General features: G+C 45.6%; 1 protein-coding gene and 1 long non-coding RNA gene across 2 annotated transcripts; one reads left to right on the forward strand and one right to left on the reverse strand.

Moving 5' to 3' along the window:
* Positions 1 to 4253: 4253 nt before the first annotated feature.
* Positions 4254 to 5390, reverse strand: LOC117096644. Its single transcript, XM_033234104.1, has 2 exons — positions 4985 to 5390; positions 4254 to 4702 (listed from the first exon to the last, which is right to left on the reverse strand). Exons 1-2 carry the CDS (start codon positions 5353 to 5355, stop codon positions 4420 to 4422), a joined length of 654 nt encoding a protein of 217 aa, XP_033089995.1. The 5' UTR covers positions 5356 to 5390; the 3' UTR covers positions 4254 to 4419.
* A 5174-nt stretch (positions 5391 to 10564) lies between these two features.
* On the forward strand, positions 10565 to 12815 carry LOC117096400. The gene is made up of 3 exons (XR_004442475.1): positions 10565 to 10808; positions 11324 to 11647; positions 12551 to 12815. It is a non-coding gene; the product is annotated as an uncharacterized LOC117096400 (long non-coding RNA).
* Positions 12816 to 18694: the final 5879 nt, after the last annotated feature.

An 18694-nucleotide genomic window follows, 5' to 3' on the forward strand; every position in this document is an offset into this window, starting at 1 on the left:
TTTGCAGTGTGTATTGCTCATAGTAAGTGTCCATAAATTGCTATTAGCAGATGAAGAGAAGCATTTTATATGGCCCCTATCAAATTCTACCAGACAGACTAATGATTAAAGAGGTTTGTGTTACAGGAACCAAGACTGCATAGCACATGAAAGAAAATTGTATCTAGACTTGATAAAAATGAGCTACAAACTGCTACAAAAATCACCAGGACAAGAAAAACTGACTTAGGTGTTTTTATCCCATTCACATGGAGTGTGGATGGTTAAGTCAGGTAGCTGCATTTTACCTAGGAAGACCAAATTCTCTGTCCACCAGCCTTCAATTTCAGATTCCAGCATGAGAGTTGAATTGGAGGTGGATGTGAGTGGCAGTTATTCACCAGTCAGTAGCAAGAATTCATTCCTTCATCCCATTCATTCATTCACTCACTCACTTAATATTTATTTACCTATTTTTCAGGTGCTGTGTGAAGAATGGAAACATGCAGCAATAAAGACACCAGTCCTGATGAACCTGATGTCCTATGGCCAGTGTGGCGGGGGACAGATAAGTAAACAGATCATTCTATACAGGGTAGTCAATATAATCTGATAGAAGTAAGCATGAGGTACTAGTCAAGTATGCAAGTATCTGTGCATGAGATGCTAGTGAAGTATTCGTGTGCGCATGTGTGAAGGCTTCCTGGAAGAGATCACTGAAACTCTAAGAGTAGGTAGCCAGGTTAAGAAGGAGGGGAAGAGCAGGATATTTGAGGCAGTGGAAGCAATTTGAGCAATGTGTGGAGTGGAGAGAGAATCTGACTGTTTGATAAGTTTGGAAGGTTAATCGTAGATAGAACAGGGTATTAGAATAGTTTTGTAGAGGAAAAGATGATTAGAGGAAGGCTGCCAGATGTTCTCTCCCAAAATATTTGACCATCAGCGTGAGTAGGGCAGATATTAGTGTGATTATGAAAACATATACATGTGTGTATGTGTATATATATATATATATGTATGTATGTATATTTAAATGCATCACATATTTCAATCAGTGATATGTGTTTTTCTAGGTATCTTTTTGGCATATTTTTAAGAAAGACATTTTGAAAATTACATGTAGGCATGAACCCTTCACCACACCCAAAGAACCATTCTTGACACTCAAGCAGAACATTTTATGCCCCAGTTTGAATTATCTGACTTTGGTTTCTCTCACTGATAACTGTAGCCCCTCCAAAGTAGTGGTAGACAGAGCTGAGACAAGAAATTTAACAGCTTTTTCCTGTTGTAGAACAATCTGCATTTAAAACATACTGACTTACTGAATTAAAGTAAGTCACTCCGCCTCTTAAAGACTCAGTCACACATCCAATTTTCCAGTGGCCTGTGGCCACTGAGTGTCACAGAGTGTGGAAGGCTGTAGGGGGCCAGTCCAGAGGAGGGACCACAAGGCCTGATTGTCCAGTATCAATTGATATCCACAAAAGAATCCTGGCTCAAAAAAATAAATTGAAAAAAAAAAACCCCAGCAACACAGTGAACAGGTGGCTTAGTATGAGGCTGTGTAATGCCCAGACCCACGATGACCCGAAAGCAACCACCAGAGTCCAGAGACAAAGCCAAGCGGCAGGGATCGCTTTATTTCGAGTTCGAACTCGGTTCCCTCCAGCTAGGTATCCGATCCTAGGGAGAGACCCCGAGCTCGGTGTTCAGCCGTCTTTTATAGTCAGACACAAACAAGTTACAGCAAGTTACAGAGTCACTGGGGATTTTTACAGTTGTAGGTTTACAATTGGCTGACATTTAAAGTTAAACATTAGTCAGTTGTTCATTGGTTCCTGCCCTTTGACCAAACCACAAACGGCTGCTTGCCCTGCTAGGGACTTTCCAGATAACCTTGTTGTTTCAGCATTAAGGGGAGTTTCCTGACTTTTCTGACCTCTGATATTCAGTATTTTTCCACTCCTCATTCCCCCCTCTCTCTAGTATCTTGAGAGCCAATCTTGGGTCTTATATGTCTGACTCGGAAGTCTCGGTGAGTACAGGTTGGTACTGGGCTCTCAGGACCATAAGCTGGACAGTGTTGAGTCTTTCTTTTACAAAGTTTGTTAATCTGTTTATTATACATGGTCCTATAGTGAGTAAGAGAAGTATACTTATGAATGGTCCTATGAGGGGCACTAGAAGGGAGTACATGGAGGAATTCCACCAGCTGTTGGCAGCAGAGGTGAATTGTTGTTTCTGCAATTCTAGGCTGAGTTTATGTAGTTGTTGAACTCGCATTTCTATGAGTCCAGATTCATTTATGTGGAAACAACAATCTTCTCTGAGGAAAAGACAGGTCCTTCCTTTTTCGGCCGTTAACAGGTCTAGCGCACGGCGGTTTTGTAAAGTAACTTGGGCAAGGGAAGTCAATTGTCTCTGTAATGAGGCAAGGGATTTGGCGGAAGCTTCCATAGCTATGGAGAATTGGTGAGAGAGTTTTGCAGTGCTGATAAGGGAGTGACCTAAAGCTCCCCCGGCTAGTCCTGCAGCAACTAAGGACATGGTGAGTGAGACTCCGGCTACTATGGGGAGGAATATAGCTCATTTTGGTCTAGGGAAAGGGGCAGAGTCCCACCTGGAAAATTCTGCAGGGTTGTGCAAGGTTAGTTGGGGGACTCGTGACAGGGAGACGCAGTAGGGTTGTAGTGGCCTGAGTGGAAAGGTTCTTATATAGGGTCCTATTGCACCAGAAGAAAGAACTGGGAGGGGCAAAGACGGTTGAGTTGGGAGTGGAAGTTGTATTACAGAGGGTAGTGCCGGCATTTGAATAACAAAAGGAAACTTGTGTCTGTCCAGGGTTTAGGAACAAGGGGACGTCAGGGATCGGGGGTGGTACGTGGCTATTGTTAGGACTTAGGCTGAGAGAAGCGTTAGAAGGGCCTGGAAGTGGAACTGCGGTTAACAGCGTTTGCCCTAGAGCCGCGCAGAAGAAGCATGTAGAGAGATTGCCTAGGCCAGTGGCGTTTGTGATTTCTAACCCTTCTCTTAATAGAGATAACCAGGAAAAGGGGCGGGTAGGAGTTAAAGTTGAAAGCTGGACATTTAATTCCCTTTCCTGGTTCTGTATAGCCGCATGTAGGGTGGTCTGGATCTGAACAAGGGAACGCCAGAGAAAGAGACGGCTACTAGGCCAGGTAGTTCCTGAAGTCAAGTACACAGCCCCTTTTGTTCTGTCTGAGCATAATTGGTCCAGTTCTCAGTCAGGAAGAAACGCCAAGCGAAAGGGGATGTTGCCGGGTTCGCCTGGGTCTCCCCACAAGGGATCCATAAGAGTAGAAGAGTTATAAAGGAGGTAGGTGTCATAGTTACAGTTTAGGTTGCTGACAGCATAGAACAAGTTTTAGAGGGTTTTCTTAGGTCCGGTCAACTGTCCACGTTGCTGCCTCTCCCGTCGAGAATGTAACAAGGTCTGAGAGCGGGTCTATAGGCTTGGCGTGGGTGTGATGAATCCAGGCGGCGATGCCTTCCACTTTGAGGGCCGTAGGCATAGTCAGGATCACCTGGAATGGTCCTTTCCACCGGGGTTCTAGGGTTTCTTGTCGGTGACGCTTGATGAGGACCCGGTCTCCTGGTTTGTACTGATGTGGAATGGGTGGAGGCCCAGCTTCATATAGTTCTTTTAGCTTGGGCCAGACTTCCTCATGAACTCTCTGTAGGGCTTTTAAGGAGAACAAAAGTTCAAGACCATTATCTGTGTCAGCTTTGAGGAGATTGTCTTTAAGGTTAGGGATGATAGGAGGTGGTTTGCCATACATTATTTCATAAGGGGTAAGTCCTAGTTTATAAGGAGAGTTACGTGCCCGGAACAGAGCATAGGGGAGGAGGACTACCCAGTTAGCGCCAGTCTCCATGGTCAATTTAGTTAGGGTCTCTTTTAATGTTCTATTCATTCTTTCTATCTGACCTGAGCTTTGGGGTCGATAAGCACAATGCAGTTTCCAATTAGCCCCAAGGATGGAAGCCAGTCCCTGACTTACCTTTGTGGTGAAGGCCGGCCCATTATCCGACCCTATCATGACCGGAAAGCCGTACCTGGGCAGGATTTCTTCTAGGATCTTTTTGGCCACAATCTGTGCAGTTTCTTTTTTTGTCGGAAAAGCTTCTGCCCATCCTGAGAATGTATCTATAAAAACTAGTAAATATTTGTATCCATATTTTCCTGGCTTTATTTCAGTGAAGTCAATTTCCCAATATACCAGGTCTATCTTCCCTGTGTCTTTTCCCCATGGTCTGGGTCCCGTGACTGGCGTTATTGAGTTGACATACTACACAGTTTTTAACCGTGGCGTCTACTTTTTCAGGGACGTTTTTAATTTTTAGTCCAGCATGTTGAATCAAATCTAACATCCGCTGCGGGCCCAGATGAGTGCTTCGGTGGATTTGTGTTATTACTCACTGCCCCAACCTGTCCGGGAGAATGGTATTGTTGTTAGAATCTTTCCACCACTGATTACTGACCTGTGTCCCGGGGAGTTTACTTATCCACTGGAGGTCTTCTTCTGAGTATTCTGGGTGAAAGGGCAATTCTCTGGGCCCGGGATCAGGCAGCTGGAGGGTCTGTAGCTGGGGGGTGGTTTTAGCCACATCCTTTGCAGTCTGGTCAGCCAGGTTGTTTCCTCGAGTGACTGGGTTAGTGGCCTTTTGATGTCCCGGACAGTGGACAATGGCCAGCTTTCTGGGTTCCCAAAGGGCAGCCAGAAGATTTAAGATTTCTTCTTTATTTTTAATGTCTTTTCCTTCAGCTGTGAGAAGCCCCCTCTCTCTGTATATAGCCCCATGTATGTGGGCAGTGGCAAATGCATACCGGCTGTCAGTATATACTGTCAGTTTACGGTCTTTGCCTAGTTTCAGGGCTTGTGCCAAGGCTATTAACTCAGCCTTTTGAGCCGATGTTCCTGGAGGTAAAGGCTCAGCCCAAACTATCTCAGTCTCTGAGGTTACTGCCGCCCCTGCATACCTCTGTCCTTGGTGAACGAAGCTGCTTCCGTCAGTGAACCAGGCGAGGTCTGCATCTGGTAGCGGTCGGTCCTGGAGGTCTTCTCTGACTCCATGCACCTGGGCTAGTATTTCAGCACAGTTGTGGAGCGGCTTACTTAAGTCTGGGTCTGGCAGCAATGATGCTGGGTTTAGGGTTGTCGGGGGCTTAAATGTTATTCTGAGGGGGTTTAGTAATAGCCCTTGATAATGGGTAAGCCGAGCATTGCTGAGCCATCGGTCAGGGGGTTGTCGGAGGATGCCTTCAACAGCATGAGGGGTGGTGACTTGTAATTCTTGGCCCATGGCCAGTTTGTTAGCATCTTTGACCATCAGGGCCGTTGCAGCAATCATCCGGAGGCAAGGAGGCCATCCTGCAGCTACCAGGTCCAGTCTCTTTGAGAGGTATGCAACCGGTCTGCACCAGGGACCTAAATTTTGAGTTAATACTGCTTTTGCTATGCCTCGGCTTTCGTCCACGTATAAGTGGAAAGGCTTAGAGACATCCGGAAGACCCAGCATGGGGGCCGAGAGCAGAGCAGTTTTGATTTGCTGGAAGGCTTACTCAGCCTCTTCAGTCCAATTGAAGGGCTGCTGCTCTTTGGTAGCCTGATAGAGGGGTTTTGCCAGTTCAGTGAAGCCAGGTATCCAGAGTCTGCAGAACCCTGCAGATCCCAGGAACTCTCTTACCTGTCATGTTGACTGTGGTCTGGGATCTGTAGGACAGTTTCTTTTTGAGCATTTGTTAGCCAGCGCTGTCCCCCTCTAAGTAGATACCCCAAGTAGGTTACCTCTGGCCTGCAGATCTGGGCCTTTTTAGCTGAGGCTCGATAACCTAGGTTTCCCAAGGTTTTCAGGAGGTCTTTGGTTCCTTGGATGCAGGCCTCTGGGGACATTGCCGCTATTAAGAGATCATCAACATACTGCAAGAGAGTTATACTGGGGTGTTGGCGTCGGTACTCACCCAAGTCTTCGTGGAGGGCTTCATCAAACAGAGTTGGGGAGTTTTTGAATCCTTGTGGCAGTCTGGTCCACGTCAGTTGGCCACTTATGCCTCTCTCAGAGTCTGTCCACTCAAAGGCAAAAATTCCCTGGCTTTTAGGGGCTAAAGGCAGGCTAAAAAAAAGCATCTTTTAGGTCTAGAACAGTATACCATTGATTTTCAGGACTCAAGGTACTCAGGAGGGTGTATGGATTTGGCACCGTCGGGTGTATGTCTATTACCCTTTCATTGACTTCTCTTAAGTCTTGTACCGGCCTATATTCTTTACTGTTGGGTTTTTGTATTGGTAGCAGCAGAGTGTTCCATGGTGAGTGGCAGGGGCGTAGGACTCCATGATCTAGGAGTCGGCGGATGTGTGGTATAATTCCCTCTTTGGCTTCCAGGGCCATTGGGTATTGGCGCACGCGAACAGGGTCCATCCCGGGCTTAAGCTCAACAAAAACGGTGGGATGGTGTTTTGCTAGCCCTAGCCCTCCTGTTTCTGCCCAAGCCTCCGCGAAGTTCTGGAGCCAGGAGTCTATATTTTGGTTAGGAGGCGTTAACTCCTGGTGAAGCCAGTACTCATCCTCTAGAGTTACGGTAAGAACAGATAGTGGCCTGTTTTGGGAGTCAGTCACTTTGGGCCCTTCTGGTTGAAAATGGATTTGGGCCCCCATTTTTGTCAACAGATCTCTCCCCAACAGGGGACAAGGGCTGTCAGGGATGACCAGGAAGCTATGGGACACCTTCCCGGTTCCCAAGTTTACTGCTCTCTGGGTTGTCCATGGATATTTCTTGGTTCCTGTGGCCCCTTGAACCCAGGAGGAGTTGGAAGATAACTTTCCATAGGGCTTGACTAAGACCGAATGTTGTGCCCCGGTATTGACCAGGAACTGGACCGGGGACCCCTCCACTTGTAAAGTTACCCTAGGTTCGGGGAGGGGATCTGAACCCCATCTCCCCTAGTCTGTATCTTGGGTAACTAGTATCGGCATAGATTTGGGCTGCCATTGTCCTTGGCCTGGCTGGCGCTGTTTCTTTTTGGGGCAGTCTTTTATCCAGTGACCAATTTCTTTACAGTATGCACATTGGTCTTTACTCAGATTGCGCCTTGGGGCACGCGTGGATTGGGTGCTTCCTGGCGGTGGTTGTTCTTTTTGGACGACTGCCGCTAGGACTTTGGTCATTTTCTCAGTGGCCCTAATTTGTCTTTCCTCTAGAGCATCTCTGTTGTTGTAAACTCTCTGTGCTATGCGAAGGAGGTCCTGGACCTGTTTTCCCTCCAAATCTTCTAATTTTTGTAGCTTTTTTTTAATATCTGGGGCCGCCTGGTTGACAAAGGACATAACGACTGCTGCCTGATTTTCAGGTGCCTCTGGATCTATAGGTGTATGCTGTCTAAAGGCTTCCATTAGTCTTTCTAGATAAACAGCGGGGCTTTCTGTTTTTCCCTGTAAAACAGAATATACCTTAGCCAAATTAGTGGGCTTGCGAGCTGCAGCCCGGAGACCCGCCATTAGAGTCTGGCGATAAACGAGTAGCTTTCCCCTACCTTCTGCTATATTGTAGTCCCACATTGGCTTGGTCAAGGGAAATGCTGCATTAATGAGGTCGGGGTTTGCAGTCGGTTGACCGTCATCTCCAGGAACCAACTTTCTAGCCTCTACCTGGATTCTCTCCCGTTCCTCCGTTGTGAACAGAATGCGGAGGAGCTGTTGGCAGTCATCCCAGGTGGGCTGATGAGTGAACATGACACTATCTAGAAGGGCTGTTAGGTCCTTGGGGTTATCAGACAACCGGGCATTCTGAGTCTTCCAGTTGTACAGGTCACTGGTAGAGAATGGCCAATACTGGAGTCTAGGGTTACCTGTGTCATCGGGGGGTCCTATTTCCCTTAAGGGGAGTGCTACAGTGGAATCAGGAACTCGCGGAGTTGCCTCACGCTGGACACGCCCGTGCGTTCGCCCTGCCGGCCCTCCTGAGCCATGTTCACTTTCAGTTTCTCCTGGCGCCGCGGCTGCTTCTCAGCCCTCATGGCTTCCTGGGAGTGCGGCCGGTTGGGCTTGGGCATGGGGTCCGGGAGGGGGTGGATAAGGCGGGGGTTCCAAGGATGCAAGGTCCTGGCTGTCAGGCAACACAGGGGGCAAGAGGGCAGTTGGAGTTTTTGGTCTTTTGCTGGTCCCAGTTGGTTGTGCGACTAGGGTTTTACAGGGTTCAGAGGTCAGCAGAAAGGGAGCTAGCCACGGGGGCGGATTTTCCACCAGATCTTGCCAGACTAAAATGTAGGGGATCTGATCTGGGTGTCCCGAACGACCTGGCAGGAAAACCCTTGATTTTACCTGGAGGATAATGGGGAGGCAAAAAGTTCCCTCGGCTGGCCAGCCTACGCCGAAGGTGGGCCACTCAGAGCGGCAGAGGGTTATTAATTTTCCCTTTTTAAGTTCTATACTGAGATCATGTCCTCTTGCTCTCACATCGTTAAAATTATTGACAAGGAGAGAAAGTGGTGTGGTCTGGGAGTTGCCCATTCCGAGGAAGTCCTGTTGATAGAAGATGGGTGGTAAGGGATATTAGTGCCTGGTACAGGACTGGCTCCGAAGCTCCTGTAAATCAAGGTAAATTAGTAAGGGGCGAGCAACAGATAACTTCCAACAACCAATATATATTGATCGCTAGCGCGTCTCGGGCTTAGGACCCGACCAGAAGCAGATGGGCCACAGAATACAGAGCCCCAGATGAGTACCGGAGGACGTCTCCCACCGGCCTCCACTGACTGTCCTATAGCGCGTCCGCCAGGACTAGATCAGTCTCATATACAGACCCCGCGGGATTATTCAGAGGCAGACAGACAACATATAAACAGAGCCGGCTTACTCACTTTTGCGATGACCCGTTGGCCTGGGGTCTGGTGGGCTTAGGGGCAATCCCGGACGAGCCCCCAAGATGTAATGCCCAGACCCGCGATGACTCAAAAGCAACCACCAGAGTCCAGAGACAAAGCCAAGCGGCAGGGATTGCTTTATTTCGAGTTCGAACTCGGTTCCCTCCAGCTAGGTATCCGATCCTAGGGAGAGACCCCGAGCTCGGTGTTCAGCCGTCTTTTATAGTCAGACACAAACAAGTTACAGCAAGTTACAGAGTCACTGGGGATTTTTACAGTTGTAGGTTTACAATTGGCTGACATTTAAAGTTAAACATTAGTCAGTTGTTCATTGGTTCCTGCCCTTTGACCAAACCACAAACGGCCGCTTGCCCTGCTAGGGACTTTCCAGATAACCTTGTTGTTTTAGCATTAAGGGGAGTTTCCTGACTTTTCTGACCTCTGATATTCAGTATTTTTCCACTCCTCAGCTGTGCTTGCACTTCTTAATGAGCTGATTTGTTTCCAAAATTTGTTTTAGGTAATGTATTAGTCTGTTCTCACACTGCTATAAAGAACTACCCAAGACTGGGTAATTTATAAAGAAAAGAGGTTTGATTGACTCACAGTTCCACAGGCTGTACAGGAGGCATGGCTGGGGAAGCCTCAAGAAATTTACAATCATGGCAGAAGGCAAAGGGGAAGCCAGCACGCCTCACATGGCAGGAGCAGGAGGAAGAGAGAGCAGGAGGAGGTGCTGCACATTTCAAAATGCCAGATCTCATGAGAACTCACTCATTCTCATGAGAACAGCAAAGGGGAAGTCCACCCCCATGATCCAGTCACCTCCCATAGGCCCCTCCTCCAACACTGGGATTACAATTTGACATGTGATTTGGGTGGGGACACAGGGTCAAGCCATATCAGGTAACAAAACTTCCAGTCTCAAATTGATAAGTCAATTTTACTGCTATTATAATTCTTAAAACTGTTGTTGATGATGATGATTGTCAGGCCTCTGAGCCCAAGCCAAGCCATTGCATCCCCTGTGACTTGCACGTATATGCCCAGATGGCCTGAAGTAACTGAAGAATCACAAAAGAAGTGCAAATGCCCTGCCCCGCCTTAACTGATGACATTCCACCGCAAAAGAAGTGAAAATGGCCGGTCCTTGCCTTAAGCGATGACATTATCTTATGAAATTCCTTTTCCTGGCTCATCCTGGCTCAAAAAGCCCCCCCACTGAGCATCTTGTGAACTCCCACTCCTGCCCGCCAGAGAACAACCCCCCTTTGATTGTAATTTTCCTTTACCTACCGAAATCCTATCAAACAGCCCCACCCTTATGCCCCTTCACTGACTCTCTTTTCGGACTCAGCCCGCCTGCACCCAGGTGATTAAAAAGCTTTATTGCTCACACAAAGCCTGTTTGGTGGTCTCTTCACACGGATGCACATGTCATTTTTGCATGTCAATGATGATGATAGCAGTTATTTGTACAGTAACATGCCCAAGGCAAATCCAAGAGAGGAACACAAACAAAATCAAATGGAGAGATTTGACTTTGCCCAAGTTCTTCTCAACTAGAAATTTCTAAAGGTGTTTTGTGTGGAATGCCGTGCTATGTGCAGTTTTCAGCTATTCAACCGCAAGGACATCAAACTGTTGGAAGAGATTCAAAGAAGGATAATCAAACTTGGATGGAGCTGACTTACAGAAATGGGCTAACCTCCAGAAAGAATGCCATTGAATCCAGAGAGAGGTGTGTTGGATCAGCCCTTGCTGACGAAGCCTCTTCACTGTACTGCTCAGACCTCTCCATCCTGGTGGCAAGGGCTTAGGCCATTATTCATGGTCTGACTGGTCTCGACATGGCCATCTTGCCTTTGAAAAAGGGCAGACACAGAGCATGTTCAGAGCATGGAGCCATACTGTGTGATTTCTTCAAAGAGAGCTTAACCGTAGGTTTGTCAAGGATTCCTCTTGCTCCTTCCTTCCAATTTAGTCCTTAAATGTGGTCCAGTTACAACAGGAGGAAAGTCTCACAATCTAGAATATTGGGAGTTTTATCACTATTCATTTTATTCCAAATTTGTTATACTTAAAATTGCTAATTAAAAAAAATGAATTTAGGGCTGAGGTGGGGGGATCATTTGAGGCCAGGAGTTCAAGACCAGTCTGGACATCATAGTGAGACCCTGTCCCTAAAAACACTGAAAAAACAGTTAGCTGGGTATGGTGGCAGGTGTAGTCCCAGCTACTCAGGAGGCTGAGGCAGGAGGATCACTTGAGCCCAGGAGTTGGAGACTGCAGTGAGCCATAATTGTGCCTCTGCACTCCAGCTTGGGTGACATAGCAAGACCCTGTGTCTAAAACAAATATATTTAATTGAAAATAATCATGTGATAATCCTGCTTTGACTAAGACAATGGAACTATGACTTTAAAAAAAAAGTATTTTAGCACCATATTGTCTTTCAGAATTTGGATCAATAAATGACGTAACTGCTTCAGGGCAACAGACCCTCACTGCAGCTGCTTAACCCAGGAAGCAGCAAGGTCAGTACAAGGAGAGCCACAGGCCTGGGGAGATGCATGCCTTCCTTCCTGGCCAGCTGGATCTCACTACTTAGCCCAGATCACCTGCAAGAAGGACAAAGTCAAGCACTTCACAACCCTGTCAGTTGCAGTCCTGAAGAAGGTGGCCAGGAACTCTAGAAGGATTCAAAGCCCCAGGGATTTTTGGTTTTCATGTACACACTTCTCTTTACATATTTGTTCCTCGACATCCAATCAGCCTTGCAGGTTTGTTGCTGCTGCTAGCATTCAGACACTTAAGAGCAGGGTGGGTCAAAGCTGCCCACCACATACACACACAGCAGAGGGAAAGAAACTGCCCTGTAGGACAGCTCCAGGCTCACGGCCACCCCTCCTCACATGCATGCCTCCTCCTCTTCCACCAAACCACAACAAACTCCTTCATGTAGCATTTACGCCCTCCTCTTGTGGCCTCCAGCTGCCATCCCACACCGATCCCTCTTTATGTCCCCACAGGTACCCAGGAGTCTCCCCTAACTAAAGTCCCCACTGCTTCTCCAAATCACTCCAATCCTACTTCCCACTGAAACTAACAAGAAGGGAAGGGAGGTGTTAACAAATGAAGTCTTTGAAGGAAGTCACCCCAAGAATCTGGGCCTACTAGTCGTTCCCTAAGGCTCAGCTCTTGGCATTTGCTTCGTTCCCTGGGCCATTATTTTCAGACTGTCAAGAAATTTCACCCTAGTCCCATTTTGGAGAGCAAGTGTAGGTACAGTGCTGGGTAAAGACCAGCACTGTCCTGGTAAAGACCAGCACTGTCCTGGTCCCTGGCCCAGAGCAGGGGATATGAAGGGAACCCCCCACTCACTGTGTGCTCCCTCATTGACGCCTCAAAGGAATTCCAGGAAGGGTGCTTTAGTGACCCTTTGGCTCACGGAGTTTGACCCACCCAAGGCCACCCAGAGAATGAAGGGTGGGGCTGAGATCACACCTGGGCTGACCTGGCTTCCAGGCCTTTTGCTGTTTTCATTATTCCACATTTCTTTCCAAGGATACAGAAAGTAGGGATAGGGAGTGCTATGGAAACAAGCAAAAGCCTTATCCGTACTTAGTATCCAAAAAGTACTGTACCTTCTCTGACCCCTGCTTTATTTATTTGTTTATTTTTAGGGAGGATATAATAGCCAGAAAAATAAGCAAACAGAAGATTCCAGGTTCTACTTTATGCCAATTTTTCTCAAATATCTCAGTCACTAGAAAAAGATCTATTTGAAAATCTTTCTCTAAGAAGTTTCTGTCTTGAGCCCCATTGTTTGAGGAGCCTGTTGGATTTTTAAATTTATTAGTGTTTCTATACTTCATTCCTTGGCATATATGTATATTCTCTATACTTTACAATTACAAGTAAACTCTTGATAATAAAAAGTAACTGTCATTCCGTGGAGCTCTTTAGCACACCCAACGATAATTTCAGGGGGCAATTGGCAGTCTAAGTCCTTGCTTTCTCTCATTTTAAAGGGGAACCAAGTCAAGTTAGAGTGAATGTGTTCAAATGTGGGTAAGATTCAACAGACACTTCAGCTGCCCAGGGTACTTTTCCATGTCTCTCCAACGAACCCCACCCAAATACTTAGGATTGGCATTTTCTGTGAGCACAGGGAGAGAATGAGGACTGAGTCAGGTCCTCAGATATTCGAGGTTAGAATTCCATCTTAACCTTGCCCATGATGCCCTATGTGGAGAGGTGCTACAGCAGAGATCACTTGAGAATTATCCTGTGGCTCACACTGCCATAATCTGTTCAGCACCTCTTAACTAATCAGAACAATGGCACAAACAGAAGTAAAAGGAGATGAGACGAGACAAGAATACAGCAATTGAATAATAAAATGGGTGAATCAGTTAGCAGAGCAAAAGACAGCACAGTCATAGGCTGGCAAAGGTTATAATTTTTGCTTTTTATTTTTTAAATGGAGCAAGACAGTCTTGCTCTGTCACCCAGGCATAAGTGCAGTGGCATGATTTCTGCTCACTGCAACCTCCGCCTCCTGGGTTCGAGCAATTCTCATGCTTCAACCTCCTCAGTAGTTGGGATTACAGGTGCATGCACAACCACGCCTGGCTAATTTTTGAATTTTTAGTAGAGACAGGGTTTCACCATGTTGACCGGCCTGGTCTCGAACTCCTGACCTCAAGTGATCCACCCACCTCGACCTCCGAAAGTGCTGGGATTACAGGCATGAGCCACCACACCTGGCTACTTTATTATTAAGCCCTGTCAGCACCCACAAAGAAAAGTACTGGGATGGCACAGACAGTGGAGACAGTGACAAAGAGCAAGGTTAAGGCTGGAGTTATGCGGACAAAGAAAATGGAATGAGGCCAAGCAATTGGGGATGAAGAATAAAAAGCAGAACCAGTGACAGCAGGGAGCAGAGATCAGAAGGAACAAGAAGATACTCTGGAAGAATGCAACCAAACAAGAAAAAGAATGAATTGTATGTGAACATTGAGTTTAGGGGCAAGCTGACCGTCTTAGCCAGTTCAGGCTGCTGTAAAAAAACACCATAAACTGGGTAGCTTTTAAAACAGAAATGTATTGCTCACAGTTCTGGGGGCTGGGAAGTTTAAGATGAAGCTACCAGCACATTCAGCATCTGTTGAAACCTGGTTCACTGATGGCGCCTTCTAACTGTGTCCTCACATAGTGAAAGGGGGTGAATGAACTCCACTGGACCTCTTTTATAAGGACAGTAATCCCACTCATGAGGACTCATAACCTCATCACCTCCCCCAAAGCCCTATCTCCTAATACCATCGCTTGGGGGTTGAGGATTTCAACATGTGAATTTTGGGAAGGACACAAACATTTAGACCGTAGCACCAGCTTACAAATCTCAATGGCTCCTGAGGTTGGCATCACGGGATTATAGAAAAGTACCATAAACAAGGCTTAGCATGATGAGGCTGAGTCATAAAGAGCATTTTAAGTCATGAATGTATTATATATGGAAGACCACAGAGATGTGTCATAAGTTTTAGATGGATTTTGATACAGTATAGTTGAAATTTACATTTTATCAGTAAAAGTCTAAGCATTGAGCTATTTGCAAGGATAGCCAGTTTCCAACCATCCCAGATAACTAAAGGATAGTCAAAAGATCACTATCCAAAGTCTATTGTTGTTTCCAAAGGCACAGAGATGTAAAAGTGGGACCACCTTAAGAGAAAGACATGGATTCCTATTACTGGATCAGAGGGTCCATGAGGAGGGGTGGAGGTGGTGCGGAATTGCAAAGCTCTGGAGACACTGAATGCATTGAAACAAAGGTGTGTCCTGAGCTACTTACATTTTAGAAATACAATACTGACAGGATACTATAGGAGATTACATTGGGAGAAAAATTGGTAGCAGGGCCAAGACTAAATTAAGGCAAGTGAGGTACTCATCTCTGATGTAAAATTTAAGGAAGTGCCAAAACCCCAAGTTATTAATATTAAATACTCTTTTAATGCAATATTTTTAGAAATAAAAATGTGTGCACAAAATACATGATGAACAAAATATCAAAAAAATTTTTTTAGTAAAATATCAAAAATTTAAATCAAGACAGACTCAGCAGTGACAAAGGCAATATCCAGGAGAGGGTGGATGCCTCAGAGAGATGTTTAGGAGGAAGGATTAAGTAACTGATCAAATGTTGCCGAAACAGTGAAACCAGGGAGTCATGGGAATCAAGGACAAAGCCCAAGTTTATGACTCAGGGGGACCTGACAGTCACAAGCGTAGGGCAGTCAGAGAAGAGGTAGATTTAGAGAAGGATGCAGGTGAGATCTGCTGTGAGTTTTGTCACATTTGAGGTGTGCATGGGATATCAAAGGGGAGGCAATCTAGCCAGTGACTGGGAATATGGACCTAGCACTCAGTAGAGAAGTCTGGGCTGGCTATGGAGGGTGGGACTTTCTCACAGGTAGGTGCTGCTGGGAGCCGTGTGTGTAGGTGAGCCTGACCAAAGAGCAGGTGTATACAGAGAAAAGCCAACGCTACCAAACATAATAACAAGTAGTAATAACATTGATTGAGGCTTACTCTGCACTAGCCATTCTGCTGAGTAGTTTATAAACTTTATCTAGTGATCCTCACAACAACTTAAAAGGTCTGTGTTATCATTAGCCTCATTTTCCAGATGAGGAAATGGGCAGTTAGAGAGGTTAAGTAAGCCAGGATTTGAGCTCAGCAAATCAATGACAAAACCAAGCTACAAACTCGAAGCCTGAAGACAGGAGGGAGGCAGCCGGGCTCTGGAGAGTGAGACGCAGGGTGTGGATTGTAGCTTCGTGGTTTATGGGGTATGTGGTCTTGGCCAGCACTCGTGTTCTCCTGGAGCCTCTGTGTCTTCATCTGTAAGATGAGGAGAAGATACAAATCTTACAGGATTGTTGTGAGGGTGAGATGGGGAAGGGGAAGTGTCTGATGCATGGTAGGTGCTCAAGATGAGCTGGTACCTAGCGCAATCATTAGGAACACCCCAGTGTCATACAGACGTTTAAAGGGCCTGAGTGAAGAGGACACTGGGAAAGAGAATATGATGGAGAGGTAAGAGGAGACCCTCTCTGAGAGATGGAATCAAAGGAAGGAAGGGGGGTGGGCACAACAGTTTGGTTTCGTTGCCAGCTAGTGATGTCCTTAGCAGAAGCACAGGAGTGCAGTGGAGCAGTGGGGCATGAACTGATGGTTAGGAAGGAGAGCTAGTGAATGCTAACAATGCTTCCCAAAAGCTTGACTCAGAAGGGAAAGAGAGGGATATTGCTTGAGGGAGACACAAAGGTCAGGCAGAGCTCTCTCTTCATCCACAAATGCTCCAAGATGGGAGAACTTAAAACACTTTTTCTCCCTGAGAGAAGTTCATGGAGTGTGAAAAAAAAAACAAAAAAAAAAACAAAAAAAACAAAACAAAAAAACAAAAAAAAACCACACCTGATTTAAAAATAATGACTTGTGCTTAAAATAATTTAACATATTTAAAAGTACTTTTGCATCTAATGTGACATGGAGCCTTCAGAACAATCATGGAGTAGACTAGGCAGGTAGCATCCCCAATTCATAGATATTGAAATGAAGACTCAGGAGAAGATTAGAGATTCAAAGATGATCAATGTGGAAAGATTAAGAGATTCCCTCCTCACTGCAGCTGGCGTGCAGAGTAGAGGTAATGGGCAGATTTCAGAATAGCCATGAAGGGGCTGTGTCTGCAAGAAAGAAGTTACTAGCGGAGGAAACGGCAGGCTGCCTGTAGGTTAGAATGTGTGGGAGGAAGTGAGTGGGACAGAGAAGAGACTTTGACCCCTCCCTGCCAAAGTCTAACCCATGACAGAGATGTCTGAAAAGGGTTTTAAAGTTTAACTTTGTATTATGAATATATGAAGACTTTTGAAATTTCTTAAAACATTGAGATAAGAGTGGGAATGCTTGCAGTGTTTTTGGCTTTTCAGAAGCCCTGGGCACATGGGTGTATTAGCATTCTACAAAGAGACAGAACCAATAGGATATATAGAGAGACACAATAGAGGGGATTTGTTAGGGGAATTGGCTCACATAATTATGGAGGCTGAGAAGTCCCATGGCAAGCCATCTGCAAGCTGGAGACTCTGGGATGCCGATAGCATGGTCAGTCCATGTTCAAAATCCTCAGAACTGTGGAGGCCAGTGGTGTAATTCTCAGGCTGAGTTCACAGACCTGAGAAGCTGAGAAAGCAAAGGTGGGGAGGGGGACAACTGTGTAAGTCCTGGATTCCCACAGCCATAAAGCCTGAAGTCCTGATGTCAGGAAGAGAAGAATGTACATTTCCCAGTTCCAGTAGAAAGTGAAGGGAAATCCTTTTCTCTCCTTTGTAATTCTCTCTGGGCCCTCAGCCTGACTACATTGAAGGTAGATCTTTCCCCACTTAGTCCACTCAGGCTCACACACTAATTGCCTCTGGAAACAGCCTCATAGACCCACCCCAAAATAATGCTTTACCGGTTCTCTCGGTATTCTTTAATCCAGTCAAATTGACGTCTAAAATTAGCCATCACATGGGCGTGGTGATATTTGGATTATATGTGGCTGGCAGTTGAGTAGCACCAGATATATCCGAGGTCTTCGGAGGCTGAACCATCACCCTATCCACCAACCACCTTGCTTTTGTCTGCAAGTAGAACTTTTGCTTTCCAGAAGTGGAGTAAAAAAGAAAGTTTTTTCGGTTTTCATTGTGAGGATTCCAATCTTAACTCCACTGAGGTTCATGAACAATGCTTCCAGAGAGACAAAAGATTAGGGATAATTTGCATAATGCTAGTTAGTTCAGTTTCATTAGATATATTTAATAATCATTGAAGGCTGGATGTCATGCAGAACGTAGAGGGGATTGTGCAGAGAAATTAAAAGCAGGCTAAACTTAAATTGTTCATCAAGGTCCCAAACCTGAAGCTATTAATGCTAGAACAGAATTAGATTCACCAGCATGTATCTGACATGCCCTTTGGAAAACATGTTAACCGTTTTATGTAAGAAGTGGCATTTCATCCAGGTTTACTCATTTGCATACTTGTGATTTCATTTGCATATATTTTACTGTGCAGTGCTCTGGAAATATATTCACTTATTTTATTCCCTCCTTTAAATTCCTTACACCCTCTACAGTACCAAAGGACTTACATGACCAAATATTGAGGAAAATATTCTTGTTAGAAAGGATGACAACTATGGAGCTTCCCTATCCAATCTGCCATCAAAACTCTCTTTTATTCTTTTAAGTATCTAGTGGGTATGTTTCCCTGTTTTCTATTTCCACTGCATCATCCTAGAACAGGACTTACTTACCTCCTAAATGGCTTTCTGGCTTCCAGCCAAAACCATCCAATTCAATCTGTCTCCTGCTTTCTGCATACTTTCCCTAAAACACCACTTACCTAATACTCAGTGGCCTTCATAACAATCTAATGGCATTTTTATATTAGGTTCATCACATTTCAAATTCTTAACTTCTGCCATGGTCACACTTTCAACAATTTATAGCTGTTAGTATTTATGGCCATCTTCACTTTACCATTAAAGAGGAGTAAGTCTTTTTTGACTTTGCTTTTCCCCTTCTTACATCCTCTAAGAAGGATTGTGTCCTTGCCAGCTCAGTTCCTCATTGGGGCAATGAGGAAAGAAAAGCAGAAAAGTATGAATAACTGCATCAGAAGGGCTGGAAATTTCCTTTTCTTTCCTTAGTTTTTGGAACAGAAGAAATAATAGAGGTGGAAAGAAAAGGGGAGGGACTGGAAAG

Source organism: Trachypithecus francoisi, unplaced genomic scaffold, assembly GCF_009764315.1.
Source record: "Trachypithecus francoisi isolate TF-2019V2 unplaced genomic scaffold, Tfra_2.0 Contig01461, whole genome shotgun sequence".
NCBI classification, from domain to species: domain Eukaryota; kingdom Metazoa; phylum Chordata; class Mammalia; order Primates; family Cercopithecidae; genus Trachypithecus; species Trachypithecus francoisi.